The sequence below is a fragment of the Callorhinchus milii genome, unplaced genomic scaffold (assembly GCF_018977255.1).
Source record: "Callorhinchus milii isolate IMCB2004 unplaced genomic scaffold, IMCB_Cmil_1.0 Scaffold2, whole genome shotgun sequence".
NCBI classification, from domain to species: Eukaryota; Metazoa; Chordata; class Chondrichthyes; order Chimaeriformes; family Callorhinchidae; genus Callorhinchus; species Callorhinchus milii.
This window is the reverse complement of record NW_024704743.1, coordinates 15152918-15177911: the sequence shown is the minus strand read 5'-3', so window position 1 is coordinate 15177911 and position 24994 is coordinate 15152918. Positions and strand designations below refer to the sequence as shown.

At 40.7% G+C, this 24994-nt stretch overlaps 1 protein-coding gene and 1 pseudogene across 15 annotated transcripts in view; both read right to left on the bottom strand.

Moving 5' to 3' along the window:
• Positions 1–24994, bottom strand: part of clasp2 (cytoplasmic linker associated protein 2) — a 173301-nt gene that overhangs the window by 98016 nt on the left and 50291 nt on the right. For 13 of the 15 annotated variants that reach the window (XM_042332202.1, XM_042332203.1, XM_042332204.1 and 10 more), the window contains exon 8: positions 435–575. In XM_042332202.1, the coding sequence (XP_042188136.1) occupies positions 435–575 (141 nt within the window). Of the gene's footprint in view, positions 1–434; positions 576–975; positions 1303–24994 lie in introns of those variants that run through there. The other 2 variants (XM_042332216.1, XM_042332215.1) reach the window with 1 other exon arrangement.
• On the bottom strand, positions 21283–21498 carry LOC121848173 (annotated as a pseudogene).

Here is a 24994-nt window from a genome sequence, read left to right as displayed (position 1 = left end):
GATCCCATTTAATAGAATCACAGAATGTTACAGCACAGAAACAGGCCATTCATTACATCAAGTCCATGTGATGATTTCTTTCTCCATATGAGCCACCTAATCAAATCCCACAGTCTGCTTGCTCCCATATCCTTAATGTTCATCTTTTTCAAGCATTTATCTAATTCCCTTTCCAAAATAATAAGGACTCTGATTTAACAATGGCTTCTGGCAAACAATTCCATGCCTCTACCTACCCTCTTCATAAAGAACAGTAACAGATTGACAAAACATTAAAATTCAGAGAATTAATTTTAGGCCAGACAGATGTTGAAATAACATTTTATCTTACTTATGATGACACACTTGAATGACACATCCTTCTTTATATATTACTGGCAATTAAACCTAGAATGCAAAGTCAAGTCACAGTGTATAGAATAGAAAATCAATACCTGATTTTGATCCGTGTGCTGAGGCTGATCTCTTGCCACCAGTGTTTGTACTTCCCATTTTCTTCGTGGCTGGTACCTTAAATGAAGAACTAGCTGATGATTTGCTTCCATCCACAGACTCTTCATCATCGAAGCTTTTATCTTTAAAAAAAGACAAAATGTTTTTGTTTTATGAAGGTACAGACAATTTAAAATATCCAGTATGTCCAAGTCACCTTGGTGAAAGAAAAATCAATATCCATTACTATGATTTCTTTCTCCGTGACCAGTGTGACTGTATAACATGAAAATATACCCACCCTGATGAAGCAGCATTAATCTAGCCTTTTTCGTCCTATATACTAAGCACTTCAACTGAGATTGGTGTAAATCTGCATTCAAGTCTGTTATATTGACATTTCAATCCTTTTTTAAATGCCAAAATGCACTTATGAGGCAAATCCTTGTTGTTTCTGCTGTTTTTGTATGCGCTCCAGCCTACACAGCCTCCCACTTTGTGTCACCAGCTCTCTGTCTTTTCCACCCAGATTGTGCAACTTACAGGCACAGATCCTCTTGCAAATCAACCGTCTCATTCCTTCTTTTAAAGCCTTCAATTCTTTTCATGTAAGAGCATCCCAATAGATCACATGGCCAAGTGCAGTTAATTTCCGATAATAATAATCAATGTAAGTCCCCATCTAAAAATATACTCGGTGAATACAGACAGCACTGAGGCTTGTGCGGCATCTTTACCCTTTCTCCCTTCACTCGATTCTCAGCAGCCAATCAGCTGGAAGGTGACATCATCCTATACAGTCAGTCCTGGAGAGGAGGTGAGAATTTCTCATGCATATAAATCCTGTTTTCCTGCACACCCGCAACCCTTTATTACAGATTTTACCAACCAAACCTTGCGTATCTGCAACAGAATCCAACAATCACATCAAAAAGTGCAGAAGCTATATGTTTCTCTACATTCTACTTCCTTTTGTGTGTATCAGTTACACAGCTATTTTTTCTCCAATAATTGACAATTGAATGACTCCGAGCAGTGGTGTATCCTTCATTTCCTGCATCAAACCGGCAGCAGTTATTCATTTTGCCCAACAGATAAACACTGCATGATACACAAAGCAGGATATTACTGTCTCGCACGTCTCAAAGAGATATTTTAATTGCTAGTTTACTGTACAGCTGGCCTTACATATCTGCCTAAGTCTGTGCTCTGTATTCATTACTGCTGGAGCTCAAATTCAATTAATAAATGTCAACCAACAGGGTGAGGCCCATTTGTGCTGTTTTGCATCCTAATCAGGTTTCTTAAAAAAATGACCACCTCATAGACAGATATGAATATTAAATAACTAAAGGAAAGATTTTTTAATAAAAGGAAACATTCAGCGTGCAATGCCGCAGGCTTATTTATAATTTCAACATCCCCAGAGTAATACAGGATTCAAACAAAACAATCTGTTCTTGTGCCATAAAATGGGACACATTCTAGAATTGTTCACAACATATTGTCACTGCTCTGTGCTCTTAAAATTCAGAGAAAAATATTAACTTAATTGTTTATGAGATAATATTTAAATCAACACATGTTTAGCAAAATTTATTCACCATTAACATACATGGGATTTATTCTTTTAGTTGAACTGTAAACATTATTAAACAATTGTTTTTTGAGAAACAGATTCCCTCAAGATATTTTCTCCGCACCAACTCTCAGTTGAGAGGGTGGGTATTGCTCCCAAGTTTCTGTTATTCACACAATGAATTCACAAGCATGGCCTGGGATGACCATCCAATGCACAATGGATCAAGTCACCATGGACAATAACAACAACAACTTGGATTTATATAGCGCCCTCCACGCCGGACAGCGTCTCAGAGCGCTTACAAGTCTCAATGATATGATAAGGCGCTATATCAAATTCAAGGACAAAAAAAATTGATTAATCCATGACTGAGGGACACTGCTCTGCCGTGCAATTTACTGTCGTGTTTCGTCCACAAAATATGCTTTACAGTATATTCTCTGAGGCTCTCTGAGACTCTCAATGTGATAATTATAATTTTTTTAAAACAAATTCTAATGCAAGGATTATTATTCATATATTATCATTATAATATAACGTCTCAAGAATGTAATAATTTCAAACGCTTGAAATAAAAAAAATATTATTATATTATGGGCATGTAACAATCCATGGTGCACGCTCTAATCCAACTGCTGGATTTTTTAAAGGAAAAAAATATTAACATTATCACTTTTAAAGTATTAAATTGAAAAAACAGATTGTTAAAATTCAGAATTAAAGTATTAACTACTATTATTTGAATACTGAACAATCCAAATTTAGCAATAGGATAGCCAGTATGAATATGTCAACAATCATTTTACATTCCAGTATGTTTTTAATGTTGAGCTTTACTAACTCAGTTATTTTTGCTCGCGAAACGATGCAAGTGTCACTTCCTGCACAGCAACATGCTCAGTGTACATCAAATGAAGTTGGCAGCAATCTCCTGGATCTCCTGGATGTTGACAAGTTTGTAAGCACACAAAGCAAGCTGCTTTCACCACCTATGTGATTTGTGATGCGAAAGCACTGTCTGATAATTCAACCCAATTATAAGGCAGGTTGGAATTTTACCTCAACGACTGCTTTATAACACGATTCTTCGGTATAAACTGTAACTCAGCGGTTAGAGCACTCACCTCGCAAGCGAGAGACGTGGGTTTGATTCCTGGCAGAGCAAAATGTTGGGCAAATTTCCTTACTCTACACACTTCTGTTTACCTAACAAAAGTAGGAACCTGGTTGTTAGTCGATTGTCGGATCACTTTTCCGGGGGTAATAATTCCTTCCAAAAAAAAAAATTGGTCACTTCAATCCACGACTTTTCGTGGGACAAAGCTGTACACAATTTGCTGCCGCATTTTGCCCACAAAATATACAGTTAATTCTGTGAAGCGCTTTGAGACGTCTCGAAGACGTGATAAGGCGCTAGATCGAATGCAAGGATTATTAGGATATTATAAACTGATATGAGCAGGCTGCACCTCTAAATAAAACTACCATTAACAATAAGCACATCTTTATATAAACAATATAACAACAACAACAAAATTACATTTGTATAGCGCCTTTGACGTCGGGAGGACGTCCCAAACTGCTGGACAATCAGTGTTTCAGACCCGAGCTGGGGTTCAGGATCGGGGAGGGTGGAGGTTGGGGTGGGGGGTGAAGGAGGGTGATTGAAAGCAAGGTTGAAGAGAAGGGTCTTGAGATAGGTTTTGAAGGAGGTAAGGGAGGGGGGGCGAGGTGAAGTAACCGAAGGATGTAGTTCCAGAGGGTGGGGGGCAGAGTCCCTGAAGGCCCGCCTGCCAATGGTGGGGTGGGTGAGGCAGGGGATATGAAGCAGGCCCGCTGAGCAGACGGAACGGGCAGGTTGGTAGGGGGTTAGGAGATCACAGAGGTAGGGGGGAGCGAAGCCATGGATAACTTTGAAGATGAGGACCAGGATCTTGAAATGTATCCTATGTGTGATGGGAAGCCAGTGGAGTCGGCCAAGAATGGGGGTGATAGGAACGCAGAGCCTTGTGAGGGAGAGAACACGGGCTGCAGAGTTCTGGATGATCTGCAGGCTACGGCGGAAGAAGCTGGGGAGGCCGACAAGCAGGGACTTTGCATAGTCAAGCCTCGATGTTATGAATGCGTATATGAGAATTTCGGTGGCCTGCAGTGTGAGTGTCGTAGAGCCGGGCAATTTTGCGGAGGTGGGGGAAGGCAGAGTGGGTCAAGGCATGGATGTGGGGTAGAAAGGACAGCTGAGGGTCAAACAAGACACCAAGGATCCAGACTGGCTCAGTGAGGTGGAGTGTGCAACCATGGATGGTGATGCTGTCAGCGCCTGAGGTGTGGAGGTGCTGACAGGAACCAATCAGGAGAGCCTCGGTCTTGTTGACATTCAACTGAAGAAAGTTAGCTCTCATCCAGGATTTGATGTCTGACAGACATTCTATCAGGAGTCAAGTGTTGAGGCAGAGAGATCGAGTTGGGTGTCATCTGCATACGTGTGGAAGTTGACCCCATGTCTGCGGATGATGTCACCAAGAGGGAGCATGTAGATATTGAAAAGGAGGGGACCAAGGGCAGAGCGCTGAGGAACGCTGCATGAGACAGTGTGGGGCTAGAGGAGAAACCATTTGTGGAGATGAAATAGAGATGGTGTGAGAGGTAGGATGTGAACCATTCAAGGACAGAACCATGAAGGTTGAGGCAAGAGGAGGATAAATTGGTCAACGGTATAAAAGGCAGCAGAGAGGTCAAGGAGGCAAAGTGAGCCCTGGTCGCAGATCGTTTCGCCCGCATAATATGCAGTCAATTCACTTTACAGTATATTCTGTGAAGCACTTTGAGACATCTAGAAGACGTGAAAAGCGCTATATCAAATGCAAGTATTATTATTATAGATAGACAAAATTTAATTTGTCACTTTGACCAAAGCTGTTACTGTGCTGTGGGCAGCACGGAAACCTGATTGGAGCGGTTTGTGAAGGGAGTGACAGGAGAGGAAGGAGCGAAGCTGGGAAGCATTGACTCATTCCAGGAACTTGGAAAGGAAAGGGAGGTTGGAGATGCGGCAGTAGTTTGCAAGCAGGAATGGGTCCAGGAAGGGTTTTTTAAGGATAGGAGTGATGAAAGCCGTTTTTAAAGGAGTGGGAACAGTGCCAGTGGACAGGGAGAGGTTTATGTTGATGATGGTTTATGACAGGGACAAATGATAAACTATTAGGAATGAGAAGCTGAACACTGGAGAGGTGCTGGGGGACTGGAGAAAGGCAGATGTTATTCCTATTTTTAAGAAAAGTAACAAACGTGACCCAGGAAACTACAGACCAGTGTGTTTGACACCCATTGTGGGTAAAATTACAGAGACTCTTATTAAGGATAAAATCACAGAGCACCTGGACAGAAATAAAATCATAAATGATAGCCAATATGGGTTCATGAAGGGTAGGTCTTGCCAATCTAATTTACTGTTTTCTTTGACAGTGTGACAAGAAAGCTTGACAAGGGTAAGGCTGTGGATGCGTATATTTAGATTTCAGTAAGGCCTTTGATACAGTTACTCTTGAGAAACTGGTATTGAAAGTAAATAAACCAGGAATCAGTGGAAATATATTACAACAACAAGATTTTATTTATAGAGCGCCTTTCACGTCGGGAGGACGTCCCAAGGCTCTGGACAGTTGGGTCGGGATATTAGAATGGATACATAACTGATTGACCAGAAGAACCCAGAGGGTGGTGGTACAGGGAATGTCATCAGATTGGGAAAATGTTACCAGTGGAGTTCCACAAGGGTTTTGTGACCTCTTTTGTTTAATATTTTTATAAATGATCTGGAACTAGGAATCACAAGCACAGTAGCTAAGTTTGCAGATGACACCAAGCTAATGAATGTGGTCGATTGCAAAGCTGAACAAGATAGGTTACAGGATTTGAACATACTTGGGAATTGGGCAGACAGGTGGCAGATGAAATTCAATATGGAAAAATATAAAGTACTTCACATGGGGAACCAAAAAATCCAGGAAGGGACTATTATTTGAACGGAAGGAAAATAATATGTATGGAAAATGAAAAGGATTGATTGACCATAAATTGAAGGCAGTGAATAAACCAAACCAGATGTTGTGATGTATCAAATATATATATGTATCAAAAATATATTATATATGTATATATATCAAAATATATATATATGTATATATATAGTATCAAAAAAAGCAAGCCAAAATAGTGGGGTAATCCTGCCACTGTATAAATCATTGGTGCAAAGGTACTTAAGAGTACTGTGTACAATTCTGGTCGCCGCAGTACAAAAAGGAAATGGGAGAAATTGAGAGCTTACAGAGAAGGGCTACCAGACGGTTGAGGGAATGGAGGGACTGGGCAATGAGGAGCGACTCAGTAAATTAGGCATGCTCACCCTGGAAAAGAGAAGATTGAGAGGCGATATGATTGCTGCTTTAAGATTCTAAAGGGACTAGACAATGTAGATCATGACAGGCTGTTTCAACTAGTCCGGAATAGTAAAACCAGAGGACATGGCCTGAGATTGAAGGGGAGTAAATTCAGAATGAGTTTACAGAAATACTATTTCAGTGAGTGAATAGTAAACCTGTGGAACAGGCTCCCTAGGGAAAAGTTTGAAGCAGGAAATGTTGATTCCTTCAAACACAGATTAGATAGTTTTCTTTAGGAAATAATATTATGGAGTATAGTGCACAGGTAGTTTGAGACACATGTGCATGCAACGGCCAGGAAGGTGGAAGGCGAACTAGATGGACCTTGGTCTCTTTTTTGTCTAGCATTTCTTATGTAGAAACTCTATATAAAGTAATATTAGTAGTGAGCAATTTTTAAAAAAAATGCATTTTTGGGATAGAATGAAAATAGATTTTTTTTTCCATTCCAGGTCTACTTTAATGTTATGATTTCTCGTAGTCACCCTACCCTTGAATACAGTGGTTTAATACTGGTGCTTTGAAACTATCTAGAAGCAAAGATTTTATCTACAATGTCTTGCGGTGTTGTTGATTCAATTCACTTACATAATGAATGCTAACTGTGGGCAACATTCACAGCAGTGACAAACTAGAATATATTAGAATACATTAGAATATACAGCACAGAAACAGAGCATTTGGCCCAACTGGTCTATGCCGGTGTTTATGCTCCACATGAGCCTCCTCCTGCCCTTCCTCAACTAAGCCTTCAAGCATAACCTTTTATTCCTTTCTCCCTCATGTACCTATCTAGCTTCTCCTTAAATACATCTATGCTATTTGATTCAACAACTCCTTGTGGTAGGATGTTCCAGATTCCCACTACTCTCTGTGTAAAGAAATTTCTTCTAATTTCCCTATTTGATCTATTTGTGACTATTTTATATTGATGGCCTCTGGTTTTGGTCTCCCCACAAGTGGAAACATCTTCCCTATGTCTACCCAATCAAAACCTTTCATAATTTTAAAGACCTCTTTGAGGTCACCCCTTACCCTTCTCTTTTAAAGAGAAGAGTCGAAGCATGTTCAGCCTTTCCTGATAGATATAACCTCTCAGTTTTGGGATCATCCTTGTGAATCTTCTTTGCACCCTCTCCAGTGCCTCTATATTCCTCTATAATGTGGGGACCAGGACTGCACACAGTGTTCTAAGTGTGGTCTAAACAAGGTTCTATAGAAGTTTACCATAACTTCCCTGCTTTTCATTTCTATCCCTCAAGAAATGAACCCCAATGCCTCGTTTGCCTTTTTTATACTTTTAGTGAATTGTGTATGTATACCCCAGATCCCTTTGCTCCTCTACCCCATTTAGGTTTTTATGTTTCAGGTCTTTGAAACTTCCTTATTCCTTCTATACCAAAATGTATCACCTCACACTTTTCTACATTGAAATGCATTTGCCATTTAAATGCCCATTCAGAAGTTTATTAATGTCTTGCTGTAATTTGTTGCAGGCCTCCTCTGTATTAACTACTCCCCCCAATTTGGTGTCGTCTGCAAATTTTGAAATTAAACAAATGTAACAGAGAAAGTTGTAATTATTTCATAGCTTGAGTTAAATTGATTATCTCCAAACCGCTCACAACATATCCTTTGGTGGCAGATTTTTCAAAAGTGTCAACCACCGAGAACCGATATCTGATTTTCAGTATCTGCATGATAATAACTATAATCTTCGCATTTGCTATAGAGCCTTATCACGTTATTGAGATGTCTCAAAGTGCTTTGCAGAATATATCGTAAAATGTATTTTGTAGGCGACTCATACACACACTGTTCCTTCACAGGAAATCTGCTGCCACATTCTGGTCACATTTAATGGTGTGTGAAAAGATTAACATGGTACTGGAACACCAATACACATTCAGTGGAGCTCTGTGGTCAAGGTCCAAAACTTCCAATCTGCATTGAAATGGTGCTGTGATACCTGGGTTCACTGGCTCCCAATGTTAAAAAAAATGTCAACTTCATGAGCTTACCACCACAACTCTTTATAAGGGGATATTCTATGATTTTATTCATCTAGCAATATACAGTCACTACACTTTACACATAACTGAAGCAATTTGAGACATGGAGAGTGCTACATCAAAAGCAAAGATTATTATATTTTACTCTACTGGATAATGGTTCAATTTTAATGTGCAGGTAACTAAATAAGGGAGAATTACAATCAAGATAGACCAGGGGAAAAGAGGGGGAGATAGATGATGCAATGTATCGTTCTACAATCAACCACTAATAGATCAAGAGCCAACAAAACATCCAATTCATTCAACCAAATAGCTGAGAGAAACTTCCTTCCGTTACTGCAGACAACTTGCTGAATTGAAATAATATGGATGTTCAGGCACATTGTCCAAAATAGAACTGAAGAGCAGAAGAAAAGATTAGACTGCATTTAAAAATTAAAGTTAAAATACTAAATTAATCTGGTGACTGACAGCACCATTTGTTTAAAATATGCCTCCGCTCAATTAAATAAAATACACTTAAATATTTTTATTACCTTTACTGAAGTTCTCGGGATTTTGGAAACCCACCACTTGAGGCTGATCCTAATCAAAGATCATACTCGAAACATGAATTTTCAGATGTTGATCAAACAGTTGTGCATTTCTAGTATCTTATTTCAGATTTCCTTTTTTTAAAATAAAAATAACTGCAGTGGAAACAAAGTGGAAATGGAAGCTTATTTGTAATCTTCCTCTCACTCTATAATAGAGACTGGAAAAAACACATTTTCTTTGACCAATAAGGGTTAGTGACTCTTGTCTGCTCAGATCTTATGAATAATGCTGACTATAAAGGAAGAATGATGTCTGCTTGGAGCCGAATTGGCTCCAAGGTGACATGCTGGCAACAGAACGTCAGAATCAAGCTAATCCTCTGTGGTAGTCCTGCTCCTGAGCCAGGCAGGTCCGCAGTATTCCAGGGCACTGCTGATGACAGCACAGCCAAGCTGGCTCGTCGGCAGGACGTTAACCCTGCAAGCCAAAGCCCTAATGGGTATAGTGGTCCTAGCTGGACAAGCAGCAAGAAAGCTTACCAGACAGTGGTATCAATGGCAAGCTATGTGGTTTTAGCTGGTTGGATTCCAGCTAAAGCCCTGGGTCTTGCCAACCTGCGCTTAATACTTTCCGGAATTAGGTAAGCAGGATGCGTTGTCTCTCCAGGGAGAGGGTGCGCATTCCATTCCTAACAACATCTCTGGAATTTCCACGTATACATGTAATGCATGGAATTCTCAGTTTGGTTTGGATACTCTTATGCATAGTGGTGGGTTTTAATCTGTCAGAATTCCAGCTGACCAAAAAAATGTTTACATCAAAAAAAATCTAGTCACCATCTTGAGGTTCAATTTGATGTTCTTCTGATACTTGCAGCAATCCACCTCCCGAGCATTCGCCTTGACAAAAATCAGAACGGGTAAAGTTCCTTCATCCAATCTGATATAGATGGGATAAAGGTAGTGTTAGGAAACATGGTTTATATTCAACAGCTGAAGAGAGTATGGGCTAATCTGAATAAGGTGCTTTAAATAATCAAGAGAACTAGCAAACTAGATTGAGGATGCATGACACATTCCCTTATCGGATACAAGGAATATAATCTTAAAATCAGAGCAAAATTAGTTACAATTGAGAGTAGAGAATGTTTTCGCACAACACCTTGCATTTATATACGACACAACAACAACAAGATTACATTTGTATCGCGCCTTTCACGTCGGGACAACGTGCAGGGTACATTGATCTGGAATGTTGTAGATACAGGATGAATTAGATTGTTGCTTTGGTGGCAGGAAACACTAAAACTATCACTTATGTATGTGTTAAACAGTTCTGTGACTTAAGGTGGAAAGGGTTGTACAGTATGGGGCCCCTGAAGTATCAATAGCTTCTCTTCTCCTCAGATGACTGTTCTGTTAACTCCAATCTGAAGTTCATTCTCATTCTGATTTGCTCTGATTTGAGCAAACCATAAATCACAACTCTTTTGCTTGAAGCCAATGTACTCTGAAAAAAGTTTCTTCCATCCAATTAAACATTCACAAGAAGCTCTGCAGCTGAAAATTGTGTCTGATCAGTAAACAATACAAGCAAAGGTCATAAGTGTCAATCATTGCAGGAAAATCCCCCAAAAATCTGCCAGATCTTTAAAACAATTTACTGCCATTACCCATAGCAATGGACAAATGATTGGAATAAATTTCCCTGAGGCTGTATATACCTCAATTAATGGATAGAACACAAAACGTCAGTAAAAGAGAAGATACAAAAAACATTTCTGCCACCGAACATGCGAACACTACGATCATATCACTTTATTAAAGGCAAGAGAAAAAAAGATTATGATATGGTTTAGGAGGAAATCCTTACACATAGTAGATAAGTCGATGACATTCACGTGATAATAATTAGTTTGGCACCAAACTCTCGAACCGTCAGTGTCCCAAATGTCTGATGGCAAAGCATTATTTGTACATAGAAACTAAAATAACACAGTTGAATAAAAAATCCCAAACTATTCAACAAATGTTTCCCTATAACTGAACAGAAGTATGTGACAAAAAGCAGTTTACAATACTGTGACCTTTTTAAACACAGGTACAATCTGATTCAACTGGATTAGCTCATCTGTTGGGACAGATTTACTGTGCTGCATATAGTATTTAACCTTAAGATGTGGGCGCCTTTGTACAGTTTACTCCATATCCAAAGTCAACCCAAAACTAAAGACTAGGAAGATAATAATAATATGTGAATCAGATAGATGATGAGGAAACTCTGAGGCTTGGGGTGACAGCTTACTGGAAGCCGTTGCCTGGAGTCCGACTTTGTGAACATGCGTTTGTAAATCCAGAGCATGGAATCCACCTTGATCCGTTTGCAGAGAGATAAGCAGCTGCTGCTCAAGCTCCGTATTTCCAAATGGTGGAACCATCACTCAATGGGAAGGGCGATGGTGGCAATCCTCTAACCCATTTCATGTTAAACTGTGTTGCACAGATGTCAAATGACCAAAGAGTGACTATCCTCCTGGGGGAGGAGTAGAGAGGATCAGTTGGGTCTCTTTGGAGCTGAGCTGGCTGGGAATTTGTTTTGGTGGAATGCATGGAACTCACAGTCTGGTTTGGATAATCTTAAGCAGGATGACCCAGCTGACCCCCCACCAAAAAAAGTCTGAGGCTTCCCCCTTCCTCCCCAATGAACAACATTACATATGCCAATCTCTGTCACCACCCTCGACTCCAGGACCACTGCTGTCCTGACCGAATGTCTGTCAGACATCAAGTCCTGGATGAGAGCTAACTTTCTACAGTTGAATGTCCACAAGACCGAGGCTTTCCTGATTGGCTCCCGTCAGCGCCTCCACACCTCAGGCACTGACAGCATCACCATCCAAGAATGCCCACTCCACCTCACTGAGCCGGTCCGGAACCTTGGTGTCTTGTTTGACCCTCAGCTGTCCTTTCTCCCTCACATCCGTGCCATGATCTGCTCTCCCACCTCCGCAACATTGCTCGGCTCTGCCCCTGCCTCACCCCTCCGGATGCCAAAACCCTCATCCACGCATTCATCATATCTAGGTTCAACTACGCCAATTCCCGGCTTGTCGGCCTTCCTAACTCTTCACTCCACAAGCTGCAGATCATCCAGAACTGCAACTTGTGTCCTTTCCCACACCAGGCTCCGTGACCCTATCACCCCCACCCTCACCTGGCTCCACTGGCTCCCCATCCTCCAAAGGATATGAGTTTAAAATCCTTGTCCTTGTCTTCAAGGCCCTCTACAGCTTTGCCCCTTCCAACCTCTATGACCTGCTAACCCCATATCAACCTGTCCGCTCCCTCTGCTCAGCAGACTCCGGCCTGCTTGACTTCCCCCGCCTGGCCCGCCCTACCAACGGCGGACAGGCCTTCAGCCTCTCTGCCCCCTCCTTTTGGAACTCAATCCCATGTTCGCTTCGCCTTGCTCCCTCCCTTGCCTCCTTTAAGGCACGCCTCAAGACCCGCCTCTTCGATCGTGCCTTCAGCCACCCTCTTACTCTCCCTGATCCCAACCTCCCCCCGTTCCATAATCTAAAAAATTGTGCAAGCTTTGTTGAAATAAAACTAGATAATTTAATGTCACCATATATTATAGTTCCAAAATATATTTGCAAAAAAACGGAGCTAAAATCTTACTTTTATTGCGCTGCTTTCTCAGCTGCGAAACCTGAAAATTAGACATTCCCCACACGAATAGAATTTCTGCCTCATAAAGCAAAGCTGTGCTCTGCTGCATACATTAAATGCTGAGGTTGGCTTCAGCTTACATCAGGTCACAAAGCTGTTCATCCAGCTTCTCTCAGGTTCCATATCCAGTGAGGTGATTATCTCTTCACTGCTGCCCTTTTTATTTATGCACAAATAATGACACCAAGGCAACTGCTCTGCACCACTGCCCCGGTGTTCTCCTAAAGCGCAGCCACCAAACAATATGCCGATATTTATGTGCCCCTAAGAACAGAGACGATTTGTCTTTTCCCTCTCAATTTTCTCTGCTCAAGGCAATGACCTTTGATAGGATAGGATTTCATGGGCACTAAAAGCTCTGCAGCCTCTCACCCAAGCCCTGAGGTATCTCAAAATATAAAGTAAGAGAGCAGGCCATTTTATTATGACATGCATCATAGACAGGCCCAATCCTGTCCTAACCAGAAATCCACACGTGCACTTTTCAAAAGGCTCCACTGAACAGCAATTAGGACTGGAAACCCTTCCTTGAAGATGCAGAGTCAAATTGAAGGAACCTTAGTGACATTCAATATGAGATCAGGTAACTCAGTGCAGGCCAGGAATTGAAGCTGTGACCTTCCAATCATGTATTTAGTTCAAGACCCAACAACTCATTTACTTACTGAGTCAAAAGGAGAGCCAAGGACTCTTATCTGATAATAAAATCATGCCACTCTAGATAATGACAGAACTGCCTAATTTTTAGTAGTGCCGTACTTTGGATGAGACGTTAAACCAAGGTCCCGTTTACCTGTTGAGGTGGATGTTAAAGACCCCAAGGCACTATTCAAAAAGAGTAGGGAATTTCTCCTGTTGTCCTGGCCAATAAAATTGGTCACTCACGCCATGGCTGGTTATGGAACACTGCTGTGCGCAAACTGCCAGCCGTGTTTCACCCGCAAAATACACACAGTTACTCCACTTTACAGTATATACTGTTAAGCACGTTGAGACATCTCAATGACATGAAAAACGCTATATAAAATAATAATAATAATCCTTGCATTTGATATAGCGCTTTTCACATCGGAGGACGTCCCAAAGCGCTTCACAGAACACACTGTAAAGTGAATTGACTGTTTATTTGTGGGTGAATGCGGCAGCCAATTGAGCACAGCAATGTCCCACAAACAGTCGTAGATTGAAAATGACCAATTTATTATTATTGTTTTGTTTTGGAGGGATTATTATTAGGCGTGTGGAGTGAGGAAACTTGCCCAAGGTTTTGCCCTGCCTGGAATTGAACCCAGGTGACTCGCTTGCAAAGCGAGTGCTCTAACCACTGAGCTACAGGACTCCACAAAATGCCTTGCAAAATGCAAGGAATATATTATTTAAATGCTTGATGGACAGAGGTATCGGGGATATGGAGAGAGGGTAGTGAGGTGGAATTGAGTTGCGGATCAGTCATGGTCTTGGAGAATGGTGGGACACACTCGAGGGGCTGACTAGCCTACTTTTATTCGTATGTTCCTATGTTGGCAAGATGAATAAAGAAGCCAAATACATTGGATAATAGGAACCTAAAAGGGAGAACAACTGCAAAGGAATCTGGGGCTCCAGATTGACGGACTCTAAAAGTTGCAGCACAGGTAGCCAAAGCCACAAAGAGTGCAAATAGACTTCCTGGGGTTTTGTCAGCAGTTCTCAAATGCTACCATCCACATGATTTTGTGGGGCCACAGCAGCCCCCCGGAAAGTTTGGTGCTCGCTTCCAGTCTGTCAGCCAAGCTGAGTTTGAGTGAGAGAAAACTTTGAAGACCAAGTTTCTGTGCGTGTGTGTTTTTAAGCCTTGTTCATTGCTCTATTTGGTGCATGTATATATATATATATTTTAAAGTTTTTGTTGTCGTCAACGGTCAGCCCCACCATCGGCAATCGGGCTTTCAGCCCCTTTGCCCCCACCCTTTGGAACTCAATCCCACACTCCCTTCATTTTGCTCCCTCCCTTACGTATTTCAAGGCACATATCAAGACCCTCTTCTTCAATCACACCTTCGGTCACCCTCCTACCCCTACCCTCACTACTGATCCAACCCCCAGCTTGGGTCCAAATCCCTGACTGTCCAACATCTTGGGACATCCTCCCAACATGAAAGGTGCTATGCAAATGTATCAGGGTCGAGGAGAGAGATCCATGGTGGTCTACTAGAGAGAGGTGGGTGGAGTGATGGGAGAGCAGGAGAAGTTTTTGGAGAAGTGGAGGGGAAGAAATGCATCGTTCTTGGTTAATGTTTGTATTGTTTTAAAAAAAATGCCAGTATTGCCAGAATGCTGCAAATTGCAGAATTTAAAGTCCTGGTTATTTCCATTTATAGATTTGAAAAACATTACTGCATTTAAACTGGGATTTCCGTTGCTACTGAGGTAAATTGACATGATAATGGGGAGAAGAGAAGCTGGATTTGGGAACCAAGGGTTGGGGGTGAGGACAAGATATGGTGAAGGATTTCTGGAATTTTTAAAAAATCCTTCCCGTCAGTAAGATGTTCTTTTTCTCTAAGTTTCCAATGCCTCGTGAGATGTGCAGCTGCTATTGGCCAGCTTTGTGGAGTCCTGTAGTTCAGTGGTTAGTGCACTCGCTTTGCAAGCGAGAGACCCGAGTTCAATTCCAGGCAGGGCGAAACCTTGGGCAAGTTTTCTTACTCCACACGCCTAATAATAATCCCTCCAAAACCCCCAAAAAACAATAATAAATTGGTCATTTTCAATCTATGACTGTTTGTGGGATATTGCTGTGCGCATTTGGCTGCCGCGTTTGCCCACAAATATACAGTCAATTCACTTCACAGTGTGTTCTGTGAAGCGCTTTGGGACGTCTTCCCGACGTGAAATGCGCTATATCAAATGCAAGGATTATTATTATTATTATTATTTAGTTTAAATACAGTGCTGGTCATGCAAAGCAACTGCAAGTTGGTTAACATAATGACTCTTAACCACTGAGCCGATTACAACTGTACAGACAACTCTGGTCCCTCATTCACATCGACTAATATCATCTGAAGTGCTGCACGTTTGATTGAAAGCTTAAGATTGATGGTAAGGAAAGGTGCAGTACAGAATTGAAGCGAATCTCACTGGTCTCGTTGGCCTTTGTTATGCAGATCGAGTCAGCCAACTTCTTACATGTCTTCCATATGTCGAAAAAGGGTACATGAAAAAACTGTTTTCTCAAGTGTGGCTTGTCAAATTACAGAAAGAAAAAACATTTGAGATGTGCATATGTGCTATATAAAGCTGCAACCTGTCCAGTCTACAGGTTACTGTTTTATTTTTCTTATGATTAAGTATTTTTAGGAAAAACTCGCACTGTGGCTACCATTAAGTGTCGGGGGCCGCACACTGAGGCCACTAAAAATATTTGTTTTGAGAACCAGTGGTTTGCATCCAGGGAAACAGTATAAAATTAGGGAAGTGATGCAAAATTATATAAACTTTGTTTAGACCTCATTTCGAGTACTGGGTACAGTTCTGGTCACCATATTCCATAAAAGATATTATAGTGTTAGAAAGAGTGTGGATTTGCAAGGATGTTACCAGGGATGATTAGATAAAGGTAACAGGAAAGACTGGACAAGTTGCAGCTTTTCTCTTCAGAGTTGAGATGAAAGAGGTGCCCAATAATAAGAACATAAGAATTAGGAGCAGGAGTAGGCCATTCGGCCCCTCGAGCCTGCCCCGCCATTCGATAAGATCATGGCTGATCTTCAAACCTATCTCTAATTACCTGCCCTATCCCCATATCCCCTAATCCCTCTATTTTTTTTTTGCTCAAAATTATGAAAGGACTTGATAAGGTTAATGCTGATAGGCTACTTCCACCTGTTTGTGAATCCATAACTGGAACACATAAATATAACTGATGGTAGATCTAAAAGAGTTTAGGAGGAACATCATCATTCAAAGGGTAGTGAAAATGTGGTATATAATGCTGGAAGGTGTAATTGAAGCAAATAGTATCAATTTATTTAAGAGAACACTTGATGCACACAATTCAATCCACATTTATATAGCACATTTCACTTCTGGAGGACTTTCAAAGCACTCCATAGTGCTGAATGGGCACCTGAGCTGGTGCATAAATGAGAGAGAGGGAGAAGGGAACAGATGGGTGTAGGAAAAGGAAAGATAGGTGCTTGTGTATAAACACCGGCATAGACTAGTTGGGCCGAGTGCCATATTACTCTATGTACAACAACCCAGTATGAAGGAATATGATGATTAACAATACAAAATAACCCAGTTTTGACTAGATGTCTTACTTCTCTTGTGGGTTAACTGAAGACTGCAATTTACCCCAGTGATAACGATTTTGAAATGCCAATGTAAAATAATGAGTTTGAGAGCTGCTTTTAAATTCATGGATAGTGCTGCTGTTGGTAAATGTTTGGGAGTTTCTTAGCCAATGGTGTGAGACAGGTAATAACGACCCAACTATCATGTTACACAACAACAGCCATCAAAAGAAACAGATCTCAAAATAACTGATTTATCAATTCATATTACATTGTGGAACGAGTAGTACTGACCAGGGCCCCGGGATTGATCAGAGGGCTGTACTGTGCAAATTGAAATGAACCTGGACTGTAGACTTGCTATAACTGGCTTCAATGCCCCTCAGGTAAGGGAAGAAATAAAATTCAGTTAGGTTACGTACTCCTGATCTGTAATCAGTCACCCCTGCAGGAAACTCAGCACATTAAAGGACAGTATCAGTTTGACTGCGATTCTCCTCTCCCTCTCCCCCCAGGTGCTTAAACCTGTCACAATCACTGCTAGACTGACACATGAAGAATGGGTACTTCCCTAAAGGCCGAGTGAGGAAAGATATCAGCACCAAGGCAAGACCTACAGATGAGAAGGTTGCATTCTGTATTTGCTGAGTTAGCCGATTGCAAAAAGAATAACAGTTGAGGTCGCTTACAGCGTTGACACAAACTTTGCTTTATTTAGGGAGGGAATGGAAATGCAATATCCCTGGTTACAAAATCTTCAGCATAGATTAACAAAAAAGAGTGGCCAAACAACTGCCATAGAATCATATCCAGCAAAAGGAAAAATAGGTCAAAACCCTTCAAGAGAAGTAACACTTGGAGGAGAAAACTGTTGAAGGAAAAAGTAGGTGCTTTGGCAATATACTATTAGATTTCTGGTCAGCTGGGTGTCTGACACATCCATAAACCCATCAGCATGCTTAAAAGTATCCAAACAAAGCTGAGAATTCCATGCATCCCACCTACACATGGAAATCCCAGAGATAAATTGTTGGAATGGAATGCGCACTCTCTCCCTGGGAGTGTGCATTGGGGTATTGCTGGAATCCAACACAGAAAAACCTCAGTAGAGAGAAGAAAAACATTGTACTGGAACGAGAATGGAAAAAGATGCAAATCAGAAGGTCCCCGACAGCTTCTGGCAGTCATAATTTTCTATATATTGTTCACTCACAAAACAGTCATTACAGTTTACATTATATCCTCTGAAGCGCGCTGAGACACACTCCTGACGTGAAAGGTGGTATACCAATTGCAAGGATTATTATTAGGATTAATAAAGCAAACTCAGTTCCAGGACAAGATAGGCTCCCTTGAATAGTACAGGCATTTTGACACAGTAACGCACATTTTTCTGCTTGAGGCTATTGTCACACACTTTGGTAACACTGCTCTCAACAATCAGACACTAGACAGAGCAGGCAGGAAGAAAATTATGATTTGGTAATGTGCCAAGATACATTTAAAACTAGCATCAATATAGAGAAGCAAAAAACAATGCTGATCCCAAGTGTTAAGAGGGCTGAGCTGTGAGAAACCACTAAATAATTAAGGGTTCTTCAGTCTCGACAAGAAACCCCTCAGTGGAAGTTGTCTAACAGAATGGAAAAGGAAATCCAGTGGCAGTGGTGACATCATGACCAGGGAACCTGCAAACTCGATTGAAGATTTTTTTAATGGAGACTGAATGTCCTTTAGAATGTTGTGCAGTATTGTTTTGGTCATTTACACCCCACAGGTAGCAGGAACTGTCTCATTCTCTGTTAAAGGATGATGTTGTTGGCTGAAGGGGGCCTGGTTTGAATGAAAACTCATCGTCTGTAACTTTGTGAGTGTGAGAATACAAGGGGTTAAAACACAAGGTGTTTCAGCAGGCAGGAGAGTTGCACCTTGGAGGGACTTGCAACAAAAAGTGGTCAGCTCGCTCCTTTGCTCAAACCGTAAGCGCCAACATTTTATGTATTATGACTCCAACTTAATTTAAAGCTTTGGGTATCGTCAAAATATATGCTTGTGTCCATTAGATATTTAAAATTTATTTTGAGAAGTGCGTATTTTAAATTTGTCAATATGAACAGGATATCGTTTTGTCTTCCAGACTCAAAAAGCCCCGATTCTGATCACTGAAGCATTGGGTATAAAATACCAAGCTCCGTTACACCGGAATAATACTTTCATATATGTCAAGAAAGCAAGTTCAAGATTATACAGGGCAGAAAACACATCTGGTTGAAATGAGTGATAAAGATGTCAAACTATTATATACATAGCAGTAACCACTGTATAAAATAGTGCTAACCTTAATGATATACTTCACTAAGATTTACAGCAGGTTAGATTAAAATAAATCACAGATGTAGAATGGTTTATGAATACTAACAGAACTCTTCAGGACCAAGGAGAGCTCTTAAAATATCAAGTACAAACACAAGAACATTATATTTGTAAAGCGCCTTTCACGTTAGGAGGACATCCCAAGGCGCTGGACAATCAGTGTTTTGGACCCGAGTTGGGGGGTCGGGATTGGGGAGGGTGGGGGGAAGGGGGTGACCAAAGGAATGGTCGAAGAGACGGGTCTTAAAGGAAGCAAGGGAACGGGCGAGGCGGAGGGATTGCGGGATGGAGTTCCAGAGAGGCAGAGTGGCTGAAAACCCACCCACCAATGGTGAGGCAGGTGATGTGAAGCAGGCTGGAGCCCACTGAGCGGGCGGAGCGAGCAGGTTGGTAGGTGATTAAGTTGCAGAGGTAGTGGGGAGCAAGGCCATGGAGGGATTTGAAAGTGAGCGTCAGGATCTTGAACTGTAACCTCTGTGTGATGGGAAGCCAATGAAGTCGAGCGAGGGTGGGTGTGATAGGGTCGTGGAGCCTGGTATGGGAGAGGACACAGGCTGCAGAATTCTAGATGATCTGCAGCCTATGAAGGGAGGAGTTGGGGAGGCTGACAAGCAGGGAGTTTGCGTAGTCGAGCCTGGATGTTATGAAAGCGTGTATGAGGGTCTCTGCGATCTGCGGTGTGAGACAGTGACGGAATCGAGCAATGTTGCAGAGGTGGGGAAAGGTAGAGTGGGTCATGGCAAGTATGTGGGATATGAAGGACAGTTGAGCATCGAACAGGACACCGAGGTTCCGTATTGGTTCCATGAGATGTAGAGTGCATCCATAGAGGGAGATGTTGTCAGCGCCTGAAGTATGGTGTTGTTGAAATTCAACTGCAGGAAGTTAGCTCTCATGCAGGACTGTACAAGAAATGTATGGTGACAATTTTCATGCGATAATTTATTAAAAACTAAAAGTCCAGCCTGAATATACCCAGACAACCAATGCACATTTTTGACAGGGAAGTTCTGGGCAAATTCCTCCCAATCTATAGATCACATAGGGAATGTAATCATTCCATTCCTACGTTTCTTAATGTTCATTGAAAAATACTGCATTAACTGTGTATTGCAAAATGTGCAACAGCCTGAGGGCTAGAATACAACAGTCAAAGGGATTAAAAAAAAGCAAAACAGGGATTTAAAAAAAAGAAAAACAAGAACAGCAAATCTCCGTTTTGAAGTTGGGAAAAAAAGATTGCAGGATCTCCTTGTGTACAATGATTCCACTACATCTGACCAGAGTATTGTGAGAACACACTTTACCTCTGCTTCATATTCTGCTAAAATCAGATTGCCGGCAGGGATTCTTCCCACTCAGCTCCTCTTAACCCTGCAAGTCAAAGCCATAATAAGAAAGCGGTTCAAGCTGGACAAACAGAGGAAAGTTTGCAAGAAAGTGCTTTTTCAAGCACAATATAGCTTTAGCTGGTTAAACTCCAGCAGTACCTCAACGCACAAGCCTTGGTTCTTGCAAATCTGCACTCCTGATGTGAAAGGCATTGTGCGAATGTAAATTTGTATTATGTTGTAATACTCTACAGAATTAGGTAAGCAGGGTGTGTATCCCTCTGATGGAGGGTGCACACTGCATTCTAGATACAAAGTTTTATACACAGAAGGCATACATGAAACTCAATCTGATTTGGATACTGAAGTATCATGTTTTTTTTGATGGTTAAGGTTAGGTGCCTCTCATCCATTGTAAGCCAAATTAGACCGAAACACATTTCTCAAATGAATGAGGGTAGTCCCACAGACAACCACATTCTTCCCCAAACTCTCTTGTCAAAGAACGGTGCGGACCCGATACTTGTTTTCACAACAACCCGAGCAAGTCAGATGACTGGATTACCTCTCTGGCCAGACAAGCCAACAGCAGGCCAAAGACATAGCTCCTGCCAGGAGCTCAATCCTGCTATAAATCATTGTGGAAAGATTCAGTAGTGGACATGTAAACGCAAGCGAATCTGAATAGGAGATCTTTCTGGCAGGCACATCCCCAAGGAGTAATGGATACAAACAGATACTACACTCGATCTTAGCCAAAAGGCCAAGAAGCAAGTGAGAGGATCCATGTTCGATTCCCGGGCAGGGCGAAACGTTGGGTAGGTTTCCATACTTCACGCGCCTCTACTTACCTAGCAGTAAGTAGGAGCCTGGTTGCTAGTTGATTCGCGGATGGATCGCTTTCCAGAAGTAATAATCCCTCAAAAAGAATTTGGGTCATTCAATCCACAACTGTTTGTGGGACACTGCTGTGCACAATTGGCTGCTGCATTTTGCCCACAAAACAGTCAATTCTCTTTATAGTATATTCTGTGAAGCGCTTAGAGAGGCCTTGAAGACGTGATAATGCACTATATCAAATGCAAGGATTATTTTTATTATTATTTTATCATCACAAAAAATGCTGTCTACAACTGCAAATTAGACAAGAATCTATCACAGCACTATATATTTTGTTATTAAAAGGCAGACTTTTTCAGTTCTGACAATTATTAATAGACAATACTAAAAACAAACATAATTTAGCAAATATAATAATGCACTTTTTTGTTCAATATTTTACAAAGGCCAATTGACACAGAAGATAATAATAATAATACATAGAAGATCCAAGGAAGACAACAAATTAATGTGTGTCTTAGTTTGAAACAGCTCCCGTTTAAGCTTCTGAGCTGTTCAGAATACGCAACTCATTAATACTGAAAGAGTCAACATCCTTTGGTGTTCTCCCACACATTCTGGTTAATTTAATGTTTTTAAATCAGTAAGTGATCCTTGGCAGATGTTCAACCTGGATAATGACAGAACTGGGCTAGTGTGAGAGAAATGAGTAGATAGTTGATGCATTATCTCTTAGTTTATAACTACCTTCAATAACAAACAAAACTGATTACTGAGATTGTTTAAAAAAGCGTCTTAATGTCAGCACTTCGTTTTTTAGAATATATTTTACAAGGAATAGAAATAGAGCTGATAAAAAAAATCAGACCTTCCTATCGACTTAACTTTGCTTAATTATCACAAAAATGTTATTCAACATAAACCCTCTATGGTTGTATCACTTACAAACTCCTCCCATGTTCTACAGCACAAAGGAAAGGCACCATGTTAACAAGGGAAATGAATATCAACAGCCTCCCCATTCAATTGTTGAAGAATTTCCCTCACGTCTTAAAATGACCATCTTCCAAATTATCAAATTTTAGATTACACAACATTATTAGAAAATTCTTAACAAAATTGTGTTGCATCTTAAGACTAGTTGGAATTTCATGTCTTTTTGGGTGGTGGGGAAAATAGAGGTTCATTTCTGTGGCCTTTCTTAAAACTAAGCTTATATGAATTATACATTAGTACTTTTATTTTGAAAAAAACTGTAAATTCTCAGGAAGAGAGATTCTGTTTCATCATTCATAAGCAATCCCTGATTTAATTTAGGTTAGATACCGGTGCATCATTGCAATTAATAGATAAAATGTCTTGAATTAAACAATTTGATCAGTGGAGTTAGTGTACAGACATTCATATGCAATTACAACCTTATATAACTGAAAGAGTCCTCATTCACAAGCAGTGCTCCATTCTATGAAATATAAAAACTCTGTAATTAATCGCCTTATGAGCACTCCTGCTGCTTGAGACATAAACAGGAGATCAGTACATCTTGCTTTATCAGTTCTGTAACCTAATTCCAGAGTAGGATTTCAGAGGGGTTCACTATAAGGTATGACCTTATATAAATAAAGATTTTATATATATATATATATAAAAAAAGCACTGGTATTTTTTAAATATAAATGTTGGAGCTGAACAATGAGCAGTGCTCATGTGCCAACATCATCAATTGAGCTATCGCTCACAGTGCAGCCAGAGGCTGAATAGTAACCCAGAATGATACCATCCTTAAAGAATCTGAAGGGAATGGAGACTCGGTCTTAACAAGATTACCATAAAATTATTTCAATAAATGCAATGGTTAACATTTAAACGTTTAAATAAATGTACTTCCCCATTAATTACATTATAAGAACTGTTAAATCAAATTGTGTTAATTTTTTTTCTTTAAAACAAATTCCAGAAAAACTTGTATCTGTGAATGTCACTAAAGTCATACAGCTGTCCTATTTGATATTTTCAGCAGGTACACTTTATGCACATTTACCTTCCAGCACGGCCCAGTTCTGCCACTTTCAAAGATGAGCATTGTTTGTCTTGTTAGTTAATATTTTCAGTATTACCATAATCATAACTAAAATGGTAATAGCTACATTAAATGTGCCAAAAAATGGCCAAGCCTTCACAATGCCCTTTGTTCTATTTTAACTTTTGAGGAAGATAATCTGGTTATGGTTGGATTAGAGTATGCTAGAATTATATATACAAACACAAAATATGGATAAGACGCTATATCAAATGCAAGGATTATTATTATTACATCATAATCCTCTTCACAGAATAATCCAGGAAATAACTAAAATTTGGTCTCCTGATTTAATAACCCTAAATAATTAATCATTAATAAACTGGAATGTTATTATATGGAGGTTAGCTCCTCAGTGAAAGGCAAATTACAACAGTTATTTGGCTGTTTGGCCAGGGAGTTACATAAAAATATGAAAGGCAACATATTTTAAGATCTAGATTTGCAAGACTCCAGGTGAATAACTCCTGAAGGACATAGCTTAAACTTATTCTCCCATAGACATTATAGTATTTTCTGATGTGATCAATTATACAGTAAATTTTGAAATGATGCCTAATAAATATAATAATGGAATAAATACAATGAGCATATCTACACTACAAATTATCAATTAACATCATTGCATTCTCAATTAATTTGGTTAAGCCCAAAACAGACAAAGCACGGAAATTTAATATAAAATGCATCTCATTAAAGTCTGAATAGCCCTGGATATCAGTGGCATGAAAACACTACAGCAACTTTGAATTGATTCTTCGATCCTTGCTCATGTTTTTTTCCCCTAGCCTGTCAATAACCCATTCTTGCATGGCTTATTTGTCTGTGGAACAAAGCTCCTTTCCGTTTGTTTTGGCTATTTTATGTGGCTACTTCAGTTCCAACTTCAATTTACTTCTGTGAGCCCACTTAACACAATAGAACCTGTTATCATGCCCTTCAATATAGCTCTGCTTCACTTATACAACAACAACAACAACAACAACAAGATTCCATTTATAGAGCGCCTTTCACGTCGGGAGGACGTCCCAAGGCGCTGCACAGTTGGGTCAGTGGGGAAATGGTCAGGGTGAGGGGAGGGAAGGGAGGGAGCGAGGAGGAGGAAGAGAGTCGAGAGGGGAGCTGAAGGCACGGTCAAAGAGAAAGGTCTTGAGACCGGCCTTGAAGGAGGAAAGGGAGGACGCGGCGAAGGCACTGGGGGATAGAGTTCCAGAGCCTCGGGGCTGAGAGGCTGAAGGCCCGACCACCGATGGTAGGGCGGTTGGGGCGGGGGATGTGGAGCAGACCGGAGCCAGAGGAACGGAGGGTACGGGCAGGTAAGTAGGGGGATAGTAGGTCAGAGAGGTAGGAG